Here is a 20,064-nt window from a genome sequence, read left to right on the forward strand (position 1 = left end):
GTCCAATAATTAAATCTAAAAAATCTAATCCATCCTTTTCCCTCTCCAAATAAGGCTCAGAAGAATACAGGCTTTTATAAAAATTCAGAAACTGTTTTAATATTTGTCCAATTTGATTATTTATAATTCCTTTATCATCCTTTATTGCATTAATATTATTTCTTCTTTGCTTTGAGGTAATTTGCCAATAATCTTCCCGCCTTATTAGAGTTTCCATAATACATTGTTTGTTTGGAAAACAAATCTTTCCTTATCATTTTTGAAGCTAATTCATTATATTTACTTTTTGCTTTTAAAAGAGCTTGTAATGTATCTTGTCCCATTTATTTATCAATTTAGATTCTAATAATTTAATTTCTTTTTCTAAGTCTAAAAATTGAATTTTAAGCTGTTTTCTAATATAAGCCGAATATGAGATAATAAAACCTCTCATAGTAGCCTTAAAGGCATCCCATAAATTTTCCATTGATATATCCTCTGATAAATTGAATTGAAAAAAATTCACCATCTTGACTGTAATATCCAGAAAGGAAGCCTCCTCTAAGGGCTCATACAGAGGTCCAGAGACCCTGCAATATAGTGTTAAGATTCCAGGAAGGGAAAGGGGGACATACCAGACAGCCCAACTGAAGAGCCCCTTTAATAAATTGAGCGACATCTGGGTGAGAGACCAGCAGGAGAATCTACAAAGTGTTTTGGAAGGGGGGCACAGAAATCAATTTTGTAACCATCCCGAATAACTTCTAGGACCCAAAAATCTACACCAATCTGAGACCACACAGACAAAAAGGCCAACAGCATGCCCCCTATCTGAGGGGTGGCTCGGTACCTGTCCTGGTATCATTATGATTACTAAGTAGCTGGGGAGGAGCAAGAGCCTGAGCCTTGCTGTCTCTTGCTTCCATTAATCTGTGACGTTCAAGCCAGCTCCCTCTTTTTCACCAATTCAGTGCAAAAGCCACGGGCAGTGGCTCCTACGTGCATCCTGCGCCTGAACCGGAAGCCTTCTCTCTGACATTGCAACGTCAGAGGGAAGGCTTCCAGATGAGGCACGGGACGCGCAAGGAGCCACTGCCCGCAGCTTTGTGCACTGCATCAGTGAGGAAGAGGGATCTAGCCTGAAGATAACACCGGGGCGGCATAAAATGCCCAGACAGGAGCAGGCCAGAAGGTAAGGCATAGCATGGAGGGAGGGAGACAACAAAGGTTAGGGGGGAATGATGTTATTTTTGAATTTAGTGATTGAATTATGTCAATTTTGAGAATTTACATCTGCTGTCAGTGTGCTTTGTGTAGTTTGATTTTGTGGTTAACCATTATGTGTTGTTAATAAGATTATATTGTGTATCTGTGAAAAATGAATGGAAAAAATAGTGTTACAATTAGTACTATTATAGGGGCGGGGTCTGGCCCACGACTTAGCCCAGTGTTCTTCAATCGCCGGTCCACGGACCGATGCCAGTCTACAAAATAATTCTTTTATTTCTGCCAGTCCATAGGTATAAAAAGGTTGAAGAGGGGAGCTGCTTGTTTCTCGCTGGAACGTTGGAGGAGGCCTTTTTTCGCTGCCCTGTGTCTCCCGTGGTGGCGGCGGGTCCCGGTCCTGGAATCGGGCAGGCATTGCAGGAGACGGACCCCTGATGTCATTGGGTCTGTCTCTATCTTGATTTGACTCTCTTTAAATTCATCACCGCTGCCGCGGTTTAACTGGGAGCTGCTTGTTTCTCGCTGGAACGTTGGAGGAGGCCTTTTTTTGCTGCCCTGTGTCTCCCGTGGTTGTGGCGGGTCCCGGTCCTGGAATCGGGCAGGCACTGCAGGAGATGGACCCCTGACGTCATTGGGTCCATCTCTCTCTTGATTTGACTCTCTTTAAATTCATCACTGCTGCCGCGGTTGCGGCCGTGGGGCGTGCCCTAAGGGGCAGGTCGAACCCCTTAGAGCAATGAGGAGCTGGGGAACGGGAAGTCAGGTCGTATAACTTAAATCCGTCATATCATGAGGAAAAGGAAAATTAAGCCTAAGAGCTCAACACCTGCTGTTTCTGGTCCCATGGACAGGCATTTGACTTTTTCTACAGACAATCTACCACAACCTCTACTTGATATGAACTCTTCCATGTCGGGTACATCGATGAGTCCCCTCGAAAGGACTCCCCCCCCTTCACCCAGTATCTACTGATAGCGGGAAGATTAACCCCGCTATTTCCACTGAAAATGTGGTACCCTCTATGCAAATAAGTAAATTATCTTTTACTGATATACCTAAATCACTTGAATTTTCAAGTGTAATAGAGGATCAACCACTAGCAGTGGAAAAGCATGGTAATAACATGCATGAGTGAGATTGATAAAATGTTAATAATGAAATTATACTTTAAAAATAGGTTGACAAAATTTTATGGAGATTTGGTTAGAATTTTTCCTGATGTTTCAAGAGCTACACAACTAAGAAGGAAAGAATTTTTGAAATTAAGAACAAGAGTTTTAGCTCTTGAGGCATCATTTTATCTAAAATTTCCATGCAAATGTCTTGTTAAATTACAGGACATTGAGGCCCTGATTCTCCAAAGTGCATCCCGATTTTAGGCGTCCTACAGCTGTCTAATCAGCCAATCGGGATGCACGTTTTTAAAAAAAAAATGCTCCCCAGGCAAGCCTGAAGGCGCCTCCGGGAGCCTAGGGAGACCCGCAAGATGCCTAAGCTCGTCTAAGGGCCTTAGGCGGGCCTTAGGCTGAACCTAGGCGGCCCTACGCGTCTCCCTAGTAGAGGAGAAGCTTAAAATGTAGGCCAGCAAAATGCTGGCCTACATTGTAAGTAGACGCGGCCGCTATACTTATTGCGGCAAGGGATCTCTCTGCCGCTATAAGTATAGCGGGCCGCGGCCCCCTGACCAGGAGGGTGCCCAAACCCTCTGCCCGAAGACACCCCCCCCCCCCCCCCGACACTACCGACCGCCCTCCCAACACTACCGACCGCCCCCCCCCCCCCGACATTACCGATAGCTGGCAGGAGGGTGCCCAATCCCTCCTGCCCGAAGACGCACCCCCCCACTACCGACCGCCCCCCCCGACACTATCGACCGCCCCCCCCCCCCCCGACATTACCGATCTCCCCCCCCAACAATATCGATAGCTGGCAGGAGGGTGCCCAATCCCTCCTGCCCGAAGACGCACCCCCCCCGGCGCTAACAACACCCAAACCACTCCACCAAACCTGTTCTTAGATGGGTCTTGCACGTCTTCAGCCGGCAGACACGCCTCGTCGAAATGAAGCGGGCCCGCCCCTTCCCGCCGAAGCCTAAGGCCTGATTGGCCCAGGCTCTAGAAGTCTTGCGGGCCTCGCCTTCAATATAGGCGGCCTGCCTGGGGAGCATTTTTTTTTTTTAAAACGTGCATCCCGATTGGCTGATTAGACAGCTGTAGGACGCCTACAGCTGCCTAAAATCGGGACGCACTTTTAGAGAATCAGGCCCTGAGTATGTATTTTGGGATCCTATTCAATTACAACAATTTTTAATAGCTCGAGAACAGAAATGAGGTTTGTTGTCTTAATGTTTCACTACTGAGAAAGTTGGAGGATGTAAGAGTTCCAATAATAGGGAATGGTCAAGATTCTTTGTGGGCTTGAAAAGGAATTTTGTGTTGTATGTATAATTATTGTAAAACTTTGTGTAAGAATCCTTTTTTTCTTGGTATCATCTGATATTAAAATTGTTAAATCTGCATAAAAAAAAAAAAGGTTGAAGAACACTGCTCTATGCAACAGGAAAAACCATGTTTGCCTCATAGATGCAGACATTGTACACTTCATTCTCCAGGACCAAATACGTGGCCATTGAGACGCATTAATTTGATGCTTAATCTCAATACTCCAAATATCTCTAAGTCCAGTTTTTGGTTTCTTATTCAAATAGCCAGATAATTTATATCACTGTGCGGCCTGGTGCCCCAGGAAGTCTTCCTGAAAGCATAAGAATTCTAAACTAAATTGATTATTAAGAGATTTCCATTCAGGGAACCCTGCCTGAATAGCCTGCTTCAGTTGCAACCATTTATAACTTTGTTTTTTATCAAGGCCAAATTTATGTTGCAACTGTGAAAAATCAAGCAGTTTACCATTAGATATAACATCATCTAAGGTTCATATACCTACTTTAATCCAATTCTTCCAGACAATCTTGAAACTGCCTATTTGAATCCTGGAGTTTAGCCATATATTTTGATATGTAGATTTTTGAATTGGAAGAGGTGTTAAATTATTAATATATCGTAAAGTTTTCCATGTGTCCATTAATATTCTATTGCTTTTACGTATCCTAGGCATTTTAATACTGAGAAGATGACGAAGCCTAATGGGAAACATGAGCTGCCATTCCAACCATAACCAATCTGGTAGCTTTTCCATGTGTTCTGGGAGTACCCAATACATACCCTGGCGCATAATATAGGATTGATGGTACCTATAGAAGTTTGGAAAATTTACCCCACCCTCCTCAATTGGCTTTTGCAATTCTTGCAATTTTACCCAGCCAAATAAATTTAGTAAGAATACTATTCAACTTTTTATAAAAAGACCCCTGATAAAAAACTGGTATCATACCCATTTGGTAACAAACCACAGGCAAAATCATCATCTTAATAGTTTGGACTCTTCCCCACCAAGACAAATGTAAAGGATTCCATTGCTCACATAACTCTTGTTACTTTTTGCAATAAAAGTCTTTCATTCACTTTCATTGTCTCATCGAGTGTATTTTTTAATCAGATTCCTAAATATTTTATTCCTTCCTCCTTCCTTATAAAAGGGAATGAATCAAATAAACCTTTTGTACAATGTACATTTAGAGGAAGAACTTCTGATTTAGACCAATTTATTTTATAACCTGAGAATTTCCCAAATTTCTCAACCAATTCAAGTAAACATGGAATGGTTGTTTCAGGATTCCTCAAATGAAGCAGTATATCATCCGCATAAGCAGATACTTTATATTCCTTTCCAGATCTCGGAATACCTTGTATCTCCTTTACTTGTTGAATAGCCAGTAACAAGGGTTCAAGTACTATGTCAAAAAGCAAAGGAGACAAGGGACAACCTTGTCTAACCCCCTTTGCAATTTAAAACAATCTGAGACATTATTGTTAATATATAATCTAGCAACAGGAGAGTTATACAAGGTTTGAATCATTTGTATAAATCCCGAACCAATACCAAACCACTCCATGTCCTGATACATAAAGGTCCATTCTACCCGATCAAAAGCCTTTTCCGCATCCAAGGATACAGAGAAAGCCAGATCCCCTATTTACATTTATCTTTTAGAAGAGCTTGTAATGTAGAATTTTCCTATTTTTCAATCAATTTTAACTCTAAGATCTTAATTTCTTGTTCTAAAGTAGAGAATTGCTTTTTTAGTTGTTTTTTAGAATAAGCTGAAAATGAAATAATTTGTCCTCTCATGGTTGCCTTAAATGCATCCCACAAGGTTTCTATAGAGACTTTTTCTGTATTGTTGATTTGAAAATACTCATTAATTTTTAGTTGAAAATCCTCACAAAATTTTGGATATGCAAGCAATGTATTATCAAACCTCCAAACAGGCCTAGCATTATCTTGATCAACAAAATTTAATCTAATTCACACACCACCATGATCTGACAAAATTATTGGGTCTATGGAAGCCTGTGTAACATTTTGTATTAACTGATCAGAAACAAAAATGTTATTTATTCTAGAAAAGGAATTATGAACATATGAACAAAATGAAAATTCTCGATCATTAAAATGAAGAATTCACCAAATATCTTTCAAATTACAGGAATTTACAAAATTATCCAAACCTAGTGATTTTATGATTTTACTAGGTTTTTTGTCCAATAAAGGATCCATAACAGCATTAAAATCTCCTGCCACTACCAAATTGCTAGCAGCCAGCAGCCAGTGGTAAAACTATTTGTTGCAGAGTCTTAAAAAATTCAATTTGATTCGAATTAGGGGCATACACATTAAAAAGCGCCACAGTAGTATTACCCATATTCATGTCTACATGCAACCATCTCCTCAAAGGATCTGCAGCCACCATATTAAATACTGCAGAGCATTTTTTATTAATTAAGATAGCTACACCAGCTTTTTTCCCTATCGCAGGTGCAAAGAAACAATCCTTCACCCAATTACCCACTAGTTTCTTTGATTCATCCCCAGATAGGTGTGTCTCTTGGATGAAAAAGACATCCGCATTCTGCTGTTTTAAATATAATAACGTCTTTTTCCTCTTAATCGGATGGTTAAGGCCATTAACGTTTAATGATAGAATTTTAAACTCCATTATATTAAATGAAACACAATAATTGCATATGCCCACAAAATAATTACTATATAATCTTTTTCCCCACTCTGAAAATCAAAATTAGTCCCCTCCCTTTTCCCCAAAACCCTCCCAATATCACCCCAACCCACCCCCTCCCACCCAAAATAACAGTGCCAGCTTCGAAACGCACATACAAGATCAAGTAAATGAAAAACTCCCCTCAGGCCAAATTCACAAATAGTTCTTGTAGATATAATCATCTTCTCAAAAATATAATGTAAGTCATTATATAAGAGAATCACTTAAATTATATTCCCCTACTTCTCTTTTTTTTTTTCAAACCTTAAATATGAAAGGAAATTTGCTAGTAGTCATACAGATAAAAATTATTATTCATTCACCCTATCAAATGAATAAAACTCAAATATACAAAAACGATTCAATTGGCAAATTCAATATCCATGAATATTCCCCTTATCCCACTCCATTTTAATGACAACACCCCACATTCCTCATGTATACGAATTATAACCCTGTAACATTCAGAAATCGAATACCATCATACATCCCTTCCAAAGTATTCATTTCCATATTCGCTCCTTTTCTAAGAGTTCATTTCAAATGTATACTTAAAAACATATAAACAGCTACATCTGAAGTATATGCAAAGCTCATCTTAAAATAAATTTTGTTAGAAAAGCAATTAAAATATCTGAATTCTATTATAACAAATCCCTGTAGTCTTGTATAAACTCAGAGCTGTTACAATCCTTCACCTGCAGCACAGGACTTATATAATGTTGCTTTCCTTGACCAGACTACTCCATTTTCTATGAAACTTCAGGCTCATACTACCACGGAAGATTCATAATATGGCTTATAGCCAAATTCATTTTTTGCAAACCACTTGACAGATTGTCAAAAATTAATTATGTTTTACATAAGTATAGCAATCAAATCAACTTTCCAGAGAGCAGTAAATAAAGGCAAGTCATATTAAACTTTCCCAGGCATTCACAAAGCAGCGGTTTATCAGAACTTCTGAAGCTGTCATCAAATTATTTCAATCTCAAGATGCAGTAACCTTAAAATCGCAATCAAGCGATTTTAATTAAATATATGCAGAGAAAAAAAAACACCCTTTAGGTTGAACAGAGATCAGATCTAAAAGCAAGATGCAAGGCAAGGATCCAGCCGTATCATACAAGCGATCCTCACAGTCACAGTTCTGCATTACAAGATAGTCAGATCTCTCCATATTTTCAGAACAGCCCAGAAATCATCCATTGTTATATTCACTTTAATAACCTCTGACTGCTTCTTATATTTATAAACATAACTCCAAAGAAAATGTTTATTCCTCCTTGTTCCTAGCATTCTGATACAACTCTGCTCCAAGTAACTGATACAGATTATCAAGTGACCATGTCAGAATGTTGAGCCCTTTCAAATTTTTAACTGTATCAGCTCCATGTTGAAGAATTATTGATTATGTTTATTCAATTTCCTCAAAAGTAGATCTTTAAAGGTACTGAAATAAGTAAATGAACAAAAACAATAATAAAAATAAAAAAGAAATACAGTTACCAGGAAGTACCCTTAAGAGACCATAGGCAGCTCATACTGCTCCAGAAACTCCTTCAGTTTTACTGCATCTTCAAAATTAAAAGTTTTATTCTAATAGGTCACCCTCATAGTTGCTGGGTATATTAAACCATACCTACCTAATGATCTTAGTTGAGGACGCAAATCCAAAAGCTGTTTTCTTCTATGTGCAGTAGCTTTTGCAAAGTCCGGTACTATATATATCTTTGGATCCTGGCACTTGAGATTCCTGTTTTCTTTAGCCAATTTTATAATCTCTGCAACCTGCTGATACCGAAGCAGTTTGAAAATCAGTGGACGCGGACCCTTCTGACTATTTAATCTTTTTGACGGGATCCGGTGCGCCCTTTCTATTTCTAGCGGAAATGAACTTTTCATTGGTAATATTTCTGGTAAGAAATTAGACAAAAACGCTATAGGATCATTTTTTTCAATTCCCTCCGGTATCCCAATCAGACGTAAATTATTTCTCCTTTCTCGGTTCGATAAATCCTCCAACTCTTTCTTTAATAAGTCTGTTTCTTTATGATCCTTTTTACATATTACCATTTCTGCCTCTGTCTTCTCAGCTCATTTTTCTAACTGCTCTAACTTAATATCAACTGCCTGCATTCTTTTTGTAAGATTTACCACCTCCTCCTTAACATCCTTTATATTTTTAGCATTGTCCAGCACTATTTCTTTAATCAGCTATAACTCCTTCATCAAGTCCCTGTTTTCAATTTCTTCCTTTGGCAAAGGGACCGTTGTTGGGGAAACCGACTCCAGCTTTGATCTTTTTACACTCCCCGATCCTAATCCTGCCGAAATATTTTTATTTTGTTTACCCGATGCCATAGTAATAACAATTTGAGTACTCCGACGTGACTTACATAAATTTCAATTCACTTATATTAATATAATTAATATAATTAGCCTTTCTCCGCGGAGCTAATCATTCACCCGACCATCCCGGTACGCTGCAAAGCCACCCCCACCCCCACTTTCTGGTTTTGAGAATCCTTTAACATCACACCTCCTTCATTGGGCAGAGATGTACGTTTTATGACCTGAGCCATCAGCAAATCCACCTTCAGCTGCTGGAAATCCAGAGCCATTGGTTAAAAGTTTGGCCATAGCCTTAGCCACACACAGGAACCCCTCTGGAGACTCCCAGTGGTCCATGACCAGCTTTCTGATGTCCGGATATGAAGGAAAGCAAGTGGTCGGAGCAACAGAGCTGCTCATAACTAAGCACTGAGACAAGGGAGCTGGAGGAACAGATGCTTCAATTCTCTCAGCGAGGCCCTAAAAGTGCCAAGGCTTAGAAAAGCTGGCGCACCACATGGTCCTCCCTCAATCCAGGGCCATTCCACTTCTTGACTGCTGCTCTCATGCAAAAAAAAACAGACTCTGCCAGCAAAACTTCATCCTGGGACAACAGTAGCATGGAATTGGACTTTCCATCCTCCCAGTCTATTTCAAATTGAACCACCTGATCCAAGCCTGTGTCCTCATCAGGACAAGGCGCGTGCTGAGGATCCTTGGCAGTTCATATAGGCATTCTACATGAGGTCCAACAAAATCCAGGGTGAAGCCTATAAATGAGGGTCTCATGGACCCCCTAGTGGTCCTCCCAAGATACACAGTCCCCACACTTCTGCGCTTTGCCAATGCACCTTCAGAGGGTTCTTAAAAGGGCCTCTTCCCTGGGAACACACCTCCTGTGAATCCCCAGCCCTGGAACACTCTGAGGAGGCTGAACCCAAAGCTCCTGCCCCTCCCTCAAATGCTCCACTGCATGCAAGCCATGGATAATCCTTGGCCAGGCATCCAGCGCAAAACTGGCATGATAGTGGTAGGAAGACCTGAAGAGTCCATCCCTTTTAATTTAAAACAAAACTGAGATGTTTTGAGGGAGACAGAGGCTTTAGAAAAAGATAATTTAAAATACAAGATGGCCGCCACCAACAAAATCTTGTCAAAAAACCTGTGGAGACTTCCCTGAAGGACAAAAAATGCAGGAAAAGGGGATTTCCTAGGCTCTGGGTACAGAAACTTTCAAAATTGACTTTTGAAAACCACCCCAATTTTCCCTATAGGCTATAATAGCCTTAGGGGGAGAGTGTGGCGCAGTGGTTAAAGCTACAACCTCAGCACCCTGAGATTGTGGGTTCAAATCAACGCTGCTCCTTGTGACCCTGGGCAAGTCACTTAATCTCCCCATTGCCCCAGGTACGTTAGATAGATTGCGAGCCCGCCAGGACAGAGAGGGAAAACTGCTTGAGTACCTGAATAAATGCATGTAAACCATTCTGAGCGCCCCTGGGAGAACGGTATAAAAAATTGAATAAATAAATACTCACTGTGCAATGTGGTGTCTGCCTGCTTCAGCATAGGAATTCAGCTGGAACAAATGGAAAACTCTGCCTCACAGATTCGCTGGATGAACCATGTCTTTGGGCTGCCAGTTGTACCAAGGTCAGACTGAACCTCAACCCCCAGAAAACCTAGTCATAAAGGGAGGGGCGAACCATGCAGCTGGCCCACTCTCAATCCTAACCAAGCCAAGAAAGAGCCAAACAGCCTGCGCTCAAACTCCTGAATAAATCAGGGATACAAGCAGCTATGCAGGGGATGGCTCCTGAGCTTTAAAAATACAAAAGTAGGCTTGCTAGTTAGGTGTCCCTGAGGACTGATCCTGCTAGAAGCAGACTTCTGCAGCATGTGTCTGCATCTTCTTCCAGGCAGAGGTCCCAACAAATAGAAACTTCTGGGCACCGAGCCTCCAATTGAACACTTGGAAAACTATCTGAAAATAATAAAACCACAGAGCATAAAACACTTCTGAGCAGCTTGCTTTCAGAAAACAAACTGAGGGGGCATGAGCAGCTCCCTGGGAAGGAGGAGGAGTTGAAAAGATGACTGATAGTTTTCTGCAAGCAATTTGCAGGTTCAGATTCCAAAACCCTACGGTTCAAGACCACTAGACATATTGCACTAGAATATTAATTAGCACATACCTTTTACATCTGTCACCTCCAGCAAGACTGGAGTAGGAGGATCTTTTGGCTTTGATGATGACAGGGGTATGACGTCAAAATCAAATAACAACTCATTGTAATAATCATTACAGTGCATAGTGGAAAGGAATACCCCCACTGTTCTGGATTCATCAAAAGCAGCAGCTGTCTTCTGAAACATGGGATCAATCTGCAGAGATAAACAATAGTTAGAAAAGAATGGTCAGTCAGCACCAGCAGGCCCAGTTCAGAGACATGTAGCAGATGCTAGACACTTCTCAAAAGATATCAAAACTATGGTTGTAAAGCACAAATAAAATGCATGTTCCAAAGGGAACCACTTTTTCCACGTTTCAGTTTTAATGATGTGCTTAATGAAACCTGATCCTTTAACTAAACAGTAAAAAGGGATTATCAGACAAGGAACTAAGGCAATGTTCAGCCAGTACTACCAATAATTCTATGTTTGACAATCTAGACAAAGTGAAAAGTCCAAAATATAATTCTAATTTAGTACTTAAAAAAAAAAGGTATCTTTTCTTAATGACGCCCACAGTGCACATACCACTACGAGTGCATGCACAGTGGACGTCAGAAAGAAAGGATACCTTTACTTTTTTATTATTTGAATACTAATTTAGAAATGTACGGTATTGTTGGGCACAAGAGCAATAATTCAAACTTTTCACTATGACTCTGTGATTGACAATTTTGAAGCATTTGTGATACTGCCTGAATTTTAGCTTAAGCTCCTTATCAGAGTATCCTTGCCTACTTTTTAGATAGGAAAATAGAATGATGATATCAAACCACAAAAACCTATCTAGGGTATAGTTTATATTGGAGTATTAATAAAATAAGCCAGCATTCAAATTTATGTAGATACAGTATATTCTATTTGATTCAAGCATTATGTATCATATCCTAATATATGGGGATCCATCAAAAATGAAAAAGGGAGGGATAAGAGAAGCCAGGTGAAAGTAGCTAGTGCTTATTTTCCAGCTCATCTAGAACTGCTTTACTAGACACTTTTCCCTGTTCTGAAGGCTTCAGTTTCAGTTTTAAATTAGAAAATTCCCAGTTGCAAAATTAGACTTGTAACAAGCTATCACTTCTAGAAAAGGCAGTCTAAAAAATGTGCCTGAATTTGGTTGCTAATCTATGATTAGAACTTAATCTACTCACCTCACTCTTGCTGTTATTCTCAGATCGGTTAATGTTATTCAAATTCTGCTCTATGGTTTTATATGAACATTTCTGCTTTTTCTTAACTTTCTTGGTGTTTTCAGGATCTCCAGAGCTATCTGAAAAGAGATTGAGCTAAAGACATCACGTAAGAAAATGAAAAATCTTTTTAATCTTCTCCATTGCAGGGTTTTCAGCTTCAAGCAAAGGATCTCCCCCAACTCAAACAAGTTTCTACCGAGTACTCCCAGCCACAGTGGATCCTCTTATCTCTTGCTCTCTTCTCCTCCCCAATCTAGCATCCCTCTTTCCTTCTCTTCTCTCTTCCAGTCACCCTCTTGCTGCTATCCTGGGTCAGCAGTGGCAGCATTAAAAAGCAGGAATACGTGCAGAACCATTGGAAAATCAGCAGAGCTAGCAGCAGCACATGCAGGGTCCCGCATATTGTTCCATTATTTTTACCACTGCCACAACAGACTTAGGAAGGTCTAGCTTCCCACTAATTAAGTAGCCCACAATGATGAAAACATAAAAAACAAAATTGAAGTGGAGAAAAACCTCAGTCTTCATAGGCAAAAAAGCCTCCACTTCATCGATATTGTCCACAACTTTTTAATCATAATGTTCATATCATACGAATCCACAATATTTATCAGTTCTCGTGGGCAACTGTTCTATCACAGAGTACCACAGGGTTCTTTCTTAGCTCCTGTTTTAATATTTTTGACACCTTTTTTAACTATTATTGAAGAGCATGGCATTTTAGCATATTGTTATGCAGATGATATGTTACTCGCTAAAACAGACCCAATTAGTTTAAAGTTGGATACTTTACAGCAAAGTTTCTCTTCAATTAATACATGGCTGAATACTAAAAAATTAGTTTTAAATATTGATAAATGTTTTTCTTGCTGGATTGTGGAACACAGAATTGAACCAAATGTGATACTTAATTTTCTTGGGAAACAAATTCCAAAGTTTAATAAATTTAAATACTTAGGTGTCAGTGGATTCAAATTTATCTTTTAATGAAAAGCTTTCAGAGGTTATAAAAAAGGCTTTTACGCTTTAAGAGTCATTAGGCACTTTCTTGATAAGAATATACACAGATGTATTTTTAACATCCAAATTTGATTATTGCGACATGTTTATGCAGGTATTTCATCATTCAATATAAGACGGTTTAAAACTTTATAAAATACCACAAGAATACAAAAGTAAATATGATGTTACTCCTCTTTATTTGCAATATCACTTGCTTTCAATAGCTTATAGAATTTAAAGTACTCATGTTGGCTCATAAATCCCTAAATACTCTACAGCCAGGATATTTGAATGCATTGACTATTCCTTACATTCTTATGAAGACTAAGATTACTTCAAGATAATAGATTGGTTATTCCTTCAGTTAAAAGAACCAGATGGGAGGCTACTCAATCAAAGGCATTTTTTTATTTGACACCTTCATTATGGAATCAATTACCCAGATATATACAATTGGAATCTAATTTTAAAGCTTTTAAAACACTTTAAAAATGTATTTTGGGAGGATGGTTTTTGGTAAGGACAATTTTTCAGTTGATCATCTATATTAAACAACCAAAAACAAAACAAAAAAAATTGGAAGTGATGTCATTGCTAGAGAATGGATGGCTAATTCCTCAGCTCTGTCAAGAGAGTTCTTATTTTGAAGTTTTAAGCTTCTCACCTCTCTTCAACTTTGTTTCTGAGGTGCAATGAGTTTACTAGGAACAGATGTCAACTCGGAAGAAACTTGAGAAGTTCAAATTTATGGCGCTTAGTTTTGGAATTAGCCAAGTGCAGGTGGAAAAGACCAGCATCGTGAGAGAAAAGATGGCACCTGAGCTGTCAGATTTGGAGGCCGAATCAGAGTGTGCCAGCAATGTCGGGGAAGATGAAATTACTAAAAAAGATGTTACCTATTGGTTTCAGGCCCTAAAGTCAGAGATGCAAGGGGTGAGCTCAGACATGCAGGCGGCGTTGACAGAAATCCATAAAGACCTTGGAGAGCTTGGTGGTCGTGTGGACATGGTGGAGACCAGACTGGATGAGATAGAAGTATAATATCAATTGGTAGAACAAGCAGCTTTCAAAGACTGCACAGCAATCCTTGATGCAATCGAGGATCTTGAAAACAAATCCCAAAGTAATAATCTATAATTTAAAGGAATACCGGAGCTGGAACAATATCGAGATTGTGAAGAGGTGGTGTGGCAATTGTGCCACTTTTTGTTACAAACGGATGCACAACGATCGAATGGGGATCCCCTGCCTGACATTCAATTTGACAGAATCCATCGCAGCTTGAACCCCAAGTGGACACTAACCCAAGAGATATCATTGCTTGTTTTTTGGATTAAGAAATATGTATTACAAAATGCATGTGCTCTAAGTGACTTCATCTGGGATAATTGCAAGATTGCTATTTTTCAAAACTTAATGAAACCTACGCTTCTGAAGTGAAAGATATGTTGAGCATGACTCGTTATCTGCAGGCTGCTAACCTACGCTATCAGTGGCTTTTTCCTTTCGGATTATTGATCACTGTTTCTGGACACTCTAAACGTGTTCAGACACGTGCCGAGGCCTGGAGGGCCCTGGAAGAGATGGGTTGTGAGAATCTTCCAAATGAAGACACCCAAGGCCTAGGCTTTTTCCTAGGCTTTCAACCGCAGGCCTCACTCCAGACAAGAGGTGGCGCAAGCCCACAGGAGGCAAGTCTCAGCGATGTCAACAGGGGCTGGGGAGGCAACATCCGAAGTTCCTGCCCCCTCCCCCTATGCTACGCTATGGCATGCAGTACACTGGCACTGATCCAGAACAATAACTGAACAAATTCAAGAGAAAATATGCTAGGGAGCCCATCCCAAACTATTTTGAGTCACATCGAGAGGTTTTTGAGGCAGAAAAAGAAGTTAGAAAAAAAAAAAAAGATCAATTTTAAAATCCAAGATGGTCACAGTCACGAATTCGTGCCAAAAACAGCAAAAACAACATCTGAAAATAAAAAAACAGCAACTGTGAAAAACGGATTTTAAATTGAGTTCCAAGCTGCCACCTCCCCGAAGTTCCCATAGGAAATTATGGCGGTACTCACAGTCTCTGCAGTGCCTTTGCCTGTCAGCATTTTACAGCGGCTAAGTGGAGAAAAAAGGACTTTTCTGCCTCAGAAACAGCTCCAAATGCCCAGGAATGAAGATCTTCAAACTGCCAGCCAGTCAGAGACAGACCCCCAAACTTCACCCCACGGATCCTCTGTCATGTGGTCGAGGGCAGGAAAGGTAGCCTGCGCCTTGAAACCCGGCTGGGTTTCTGTCCAGATGCACACAGCCTGCGCTAGAAACCTATGACAGATTCACTGACCAGCAGACTTCCATGAGAAAGGACTTTGGGCACTTAAAGAGGGGAGGCACCAGAGTTTCTCTTTGAAGCTGCAGATTCTTCTCTTTTCCTTTTTTTTTCTTGTTAGCACACTAAAGGGGAGAGGGAGTTGGGAATAATTTATATATAATATGTTAAAATATGCTATATAATATGTGTGTTTATTCTTACTGAAAATGTGAGAAAGGATGGGTGGTTGGGGGGGTTATTATATCACTAGAATATTATGTGGTAGAGATTAATGTGCTATTGTGAAATAACTTCAGCAGAACGAGATTTAGGAGTAATCATCAGTGCAGACATGAAAACTGCCAATCAAGTGGAGAAGGCTTCATCTAAGGCAAGGCAGATATTGGGTTGTATCAATAGAAGTTTCGTCAGCCGAAAGCCTGAAGTCATAATGCCGTTGTACAGGGCCATGGTGAGACCTCATCTGGAGTACTGTGTGCAATTCTGGAGGCCACATTACAGTAAAGATGTGCGCAGAATTGAATCGGTTCAACGGACGGCCACCAGGATGATCTCGGGGCTCAAGGGTCTCTCGTACGAAGAGAGACTGAACAAATTGCAGCTCTACACTCTTGAGGAACGTAGGGAGAGGGGAGACATAATCGAAACATTTAAGTACCTCACGGGACGTGTCGAAGTGGAAGATGATATTTTCTTTCTCAAGGGACCCTCGGCCACAAGAGGGCACCCGCTCAAACTCAAGGCCGGAAAATTTCATGGCGACACCAGAAAGTATTTCTTCACAGAGAGAGTGGTTGATCATTGGAACAAGCTTCCAGTGCAGGTGATCGAGGCAGACTTTAAGAATAAATGGGATACCCATGTGGGATCCCTACGAGGGTCAAGATAAGGAAATTGGGTCATTAGGGCATAGACAGGGGGTGGGTAAGCAGAGTGGGCAGACTTGATGGGCTGTAGCCCTTTTCTGCCGTCATCTTCTATGTTTCTATGTTTCTATTCTTTTGTGCACTTGCTGTTCAATTTGAAAATGAATAAAGAATTAAAAAAAAAAAAAAAGAAGCTGCAGTCCTGCTCCATTGGACTTTGTCCTTTTCTTCCACAGCGGACCACCGGGGAGTGGTCTCAAGGCACTGAAGCCACCGAGAAACGAAAGGAAGAGAATGATCCAGGATAGAAGGAAGCACAGATGCTGTACAATGGAATGTTGCACCATGGTAGGAGGACCCAATGGACAACAACCGCTTGAAGAATTTGCAGAAAACAGGAAAGCAGAAAAAGAGAGAAACTGGAGCCAACTTGATTGAAAAATAAATCTCCAGACAACAAAAGTAAAAAAAGGAATTTGACTGAAATACGGTAGCTTTAGGAAATGTTTATAGCAGATGTCTCTGTACTGTGTTTAACAGAAAAGGAAATGCATTTCTGGTTTATTTCTCCAGTGTTGAAGTACTTAATGACCCTTACTGTGGCTGGTGGGGATCTCCAAGCACTGCCAGCGGAGGACCTCCTCCAAAGATGGCCAGAACTCCCCCCCCCACACACACACATCAAGTGTAGCAGTCACCGACAGCATCCCTGAGCCATTGAGGTGCCAGCATCTGTGACTCAGGGCACCTTCAGCCTGTGCTTAAAGCTTCTGATAGGATCAGAAGAAAAGCTGGCTCCCAGAAGAACAGACCCTGAGCCCTGAAGTGGCACACAGCAGGCTGGACCCACAGGTCCACCCAAAGGCTTCCGCTGTGAAGCTACAGTCTGGCTCTGCGGAACTTGCATCCTTTCCCAGGCAGAAATCCCCTAAAGAAGGAGTCTCAGGGCACCGAAGCCACCAAAAAAGTCAAACTTTTGTCAAAAATAAATGGAAAAATAAGAAAAATATAGCAGAGCAAATCAGAAACACCTCTGCATGGTTCACCTACAGAAGGAAAAAAATGAAGGGGGTACTATACTACACTGCAATGTAGAAGGTGCTGAAAGCTGTGCATGTTGCTTCTGCAAGACCCTGTTCGTGGTTTGGGATTAGACACCATTCATACAAAATCTGGAGTGGATTTAACAGAAAAGTGAATATATTACCATGTTTAAGCATCATCGAAACCATATCTGTTTTTAGTACTTGCTAAAAACACTTGGCCTAAACAGACCAAAACCATTAAAATGGCAGTGGAATCAGATCAGCCAAAACTACAAAATATTCCACCTAATGATTACAAATTATTTGATAACAGCCTATCATTTAGCTGCTAAGAAAATAACTCACCTGGGTCTTTAGAATCCTGTAATTCTGAAGCTGCAGGTTGGGAATCCTTTCCTAGGCCACCAAGCACTCTATATACATCTGCATGAACTGCATCCACTCTCACTGCATAAATTTTTGTACTGGCATCCAATGTACCAGCTGCAACCTGTTGGAAGAGATTGATTGGCTAAATTCAGCATCATTCGGTTCTCATGACACTTTTGATGAAAGTACAATTCTCCAACAGCTGCTTTCTACCAAGTATAAAAGTAGAACAAGAAACCTAGCTGTTTGCAGCATCTGTTTGACCAAGAGACTAAGCTATCAAGTTTCACTAAAGCAACATTGCTTCAGTGAAGGCCTTTGATTTAGATGACCTTTTAGACTTCCACAATCATATCCAACATTTCTCCCTCTCATCCTTCGCTTCCCCTTTGCATCTCTACCTCACTCTTCTCTCTATGCCCAACAATTTTCCTCTTTCTTCCTTTCCTCATGTGCACCATTTTTCCCTCTCACTCACACACTCCTGCCCAACAATTCTCCCTTTCTATTCCCAAGTTCATGCCCCTCCCTGCCTCCATCCAAATGCATCTTTCCCTTCTTCCTTTTCCCTTCCAGCCATGTGCATTTCCTCTCTCTATTTCCTTCCATTCCACTTTATCCATGTGCACCTTATTTCTCTCTTCTTTTCCTCTTCATCCTTGTGCATATTATCCCTTTCTCTTCAGTTCCCCTTCCCTCTCCTCCATGTGCATTTCCTCTTTCTTCTCTTCCTCTCCATCCCATAAGTAGCATATTCCTTCTCCCCATCCATGTCCGGCATTTCTCCACACCCATCTTCCATCCATCCAGCCTTAACAACTGTCTCCATTTCCCCACATCCCTCAGTCCAACATCACACCCTCTCTCCTTCCCTCCAGCAAGTCAAACATTACTCCTCTTCTAACCTTCCTCCTTCTGCTGCCTACCACTGCCTGATCCAGAATATGGATTCCACACAGGGCCAAGCACCAGTGCTAACTTCAACAAAGAGCCTTCATGTCCACATGCTCAGGAAGGCCCCGTCATCTCCACCCACTTTGACACGTTTGCGTCGGAAGGGCAGTACCAACAGGGCCTCATGAGCGGATAGACTTGAAGGCACTTCATCAGTTAAGCTAGCACCAGTGCAGGGCCTTGTATAGACTCGATTCCCTGACAGGCAGCGGGAGGATGGCAGAAGACAGGAGTTAGCTTGACGTTGCCTAGACTGTAGGCCCCACGGTCCGGGCAACACCAAGCTAACTCCAGCGATGAAGAGCTCTCCATATTTTCCTACCCTCCTGCTGCCTGTCAGGGAGTCTATACAAGGCCCGGCACTGGCGCTAGCTTAACTGACGCAGAGCCTTCCAGTCTATCTGCTCATGAGGCCCTGTTGGTACCGCTCTGACGCAAATGTGTCAAAGTGAGTGGGGCCGACAGGACCTTCCCAAGCACATGGACGTGAATGCTCTTCAGTGGGGGGGGGCATGCCACTGGGAGACCTTTGCCACATACCCCCCCCCTAGGGGTACACGTACCGTGGTGTTGAAAAACTGTTCTAGCCAACTGAAAAGTGTACTCTTGGCAATGGTAAATCTCAAGTTAATTAGGGCCAGAAGTAAACAAGAAACTGACTGGATTTTCTAAAACACTTTAATCTGCTCCAAGGAAAAGGTTAAGGCTCATTTGCAAACCAAAATATATAAAATACTTTTACCATTTTAAGTAAATGGCCTAAACAAAAACATTGGAAGAACAACCGACTATTAAAGAAGAAAATCTATTACTTTAAGGATATAAAGTTTGTAGAACCATCCTATTGTAAAAATTAAAAAAAATAAAAATCTTGTGTAATGTAGATCAGTCACCAAGATCTGTAGCTCATTAACTGAGTACTAAAGTGATTTTATTTTATTTAGCAATTACATATTACAATGAAGTTTTAAACCTTAATGCTCACACCAAAAAATAAAGTATCATCTTTAGTTAATAATGCTCAAGACCTCTTAGGATCCAAGATAATTAAGTTTAGCGAGATTTAAGAAAATATTTAAACATATATTTAAGCATAATATAGGCTATAGAAATGGATTGAGAGTCTCATATTATAAATCAATTGGGCTCAAGGTTTTTCAGTTCCCAGGCGGGATAATGACAAAAATGCTGTCAACTGACTAGGTTCGAAGAAAACATATTTAACAATACGATAATACACTATGAGGCTCATAATAAAAAAAAAATTAAAAAAAAGTCTAAAAAGTGGCCTAAATGGGTACTTGGACGATCAAAAAGCCTGATTGTCCAAGTACCCATAATCAAAGCTGGTTTTA

At 40.7% G+C, this 20,064-nt stretch overlaps 1 protein-coding gene across 2 annotated transcripts in view; it reads right to left on the bottom strand.

The window, feature by feature from the left end:
- Positions 1 to 20,064, bottom strand: part of NCAPH (non-SMC condensin I complex subunit H) — a 144,692-nt gene that overhangs the window by 111,770 nt on the left and 12,858 nt on the right. For both annotated transcript variants that reach the window (XM_033947621.1, XM_033947620.1), the window contains exons 5-7: positions 17,732 to 17,876; positions 12,103 to 12,221; positions 10,915 to 11,104 (exon numbers count right to left, since the gene is read on the bottom strand). In XM_033947621.1, the coding sequence (XP_033803512.1) occupies positions 10,915 to 11,104; positions 12,103 to 12,221; positions 17,732 to 17,876 (454 nt within the window). The remainder of the gene's footprint in view (positions 1 to 10,914; positions 11,105 to 12,102; positions 12,222 to 17,731; positions 17,877 to 20,064) is intronic.

The sequence above is a fragment of the Geotrypetes seraphini genome, chromosome 6 (genome assembly GCF_902459505.1).
Source record: "Geotrypetes seraphini chromosome 6, aGeoSer1.1, whole genome shotgun sequence".
In the NCBI taxonomy this organism is placed as follows: domain Eukaryota; kingdom Metazoa; phylum Chordata; class Amphibia; order Gymnophiona; family Dermophiidae; genus Geotrypetes; species Geotrypetes seraphini.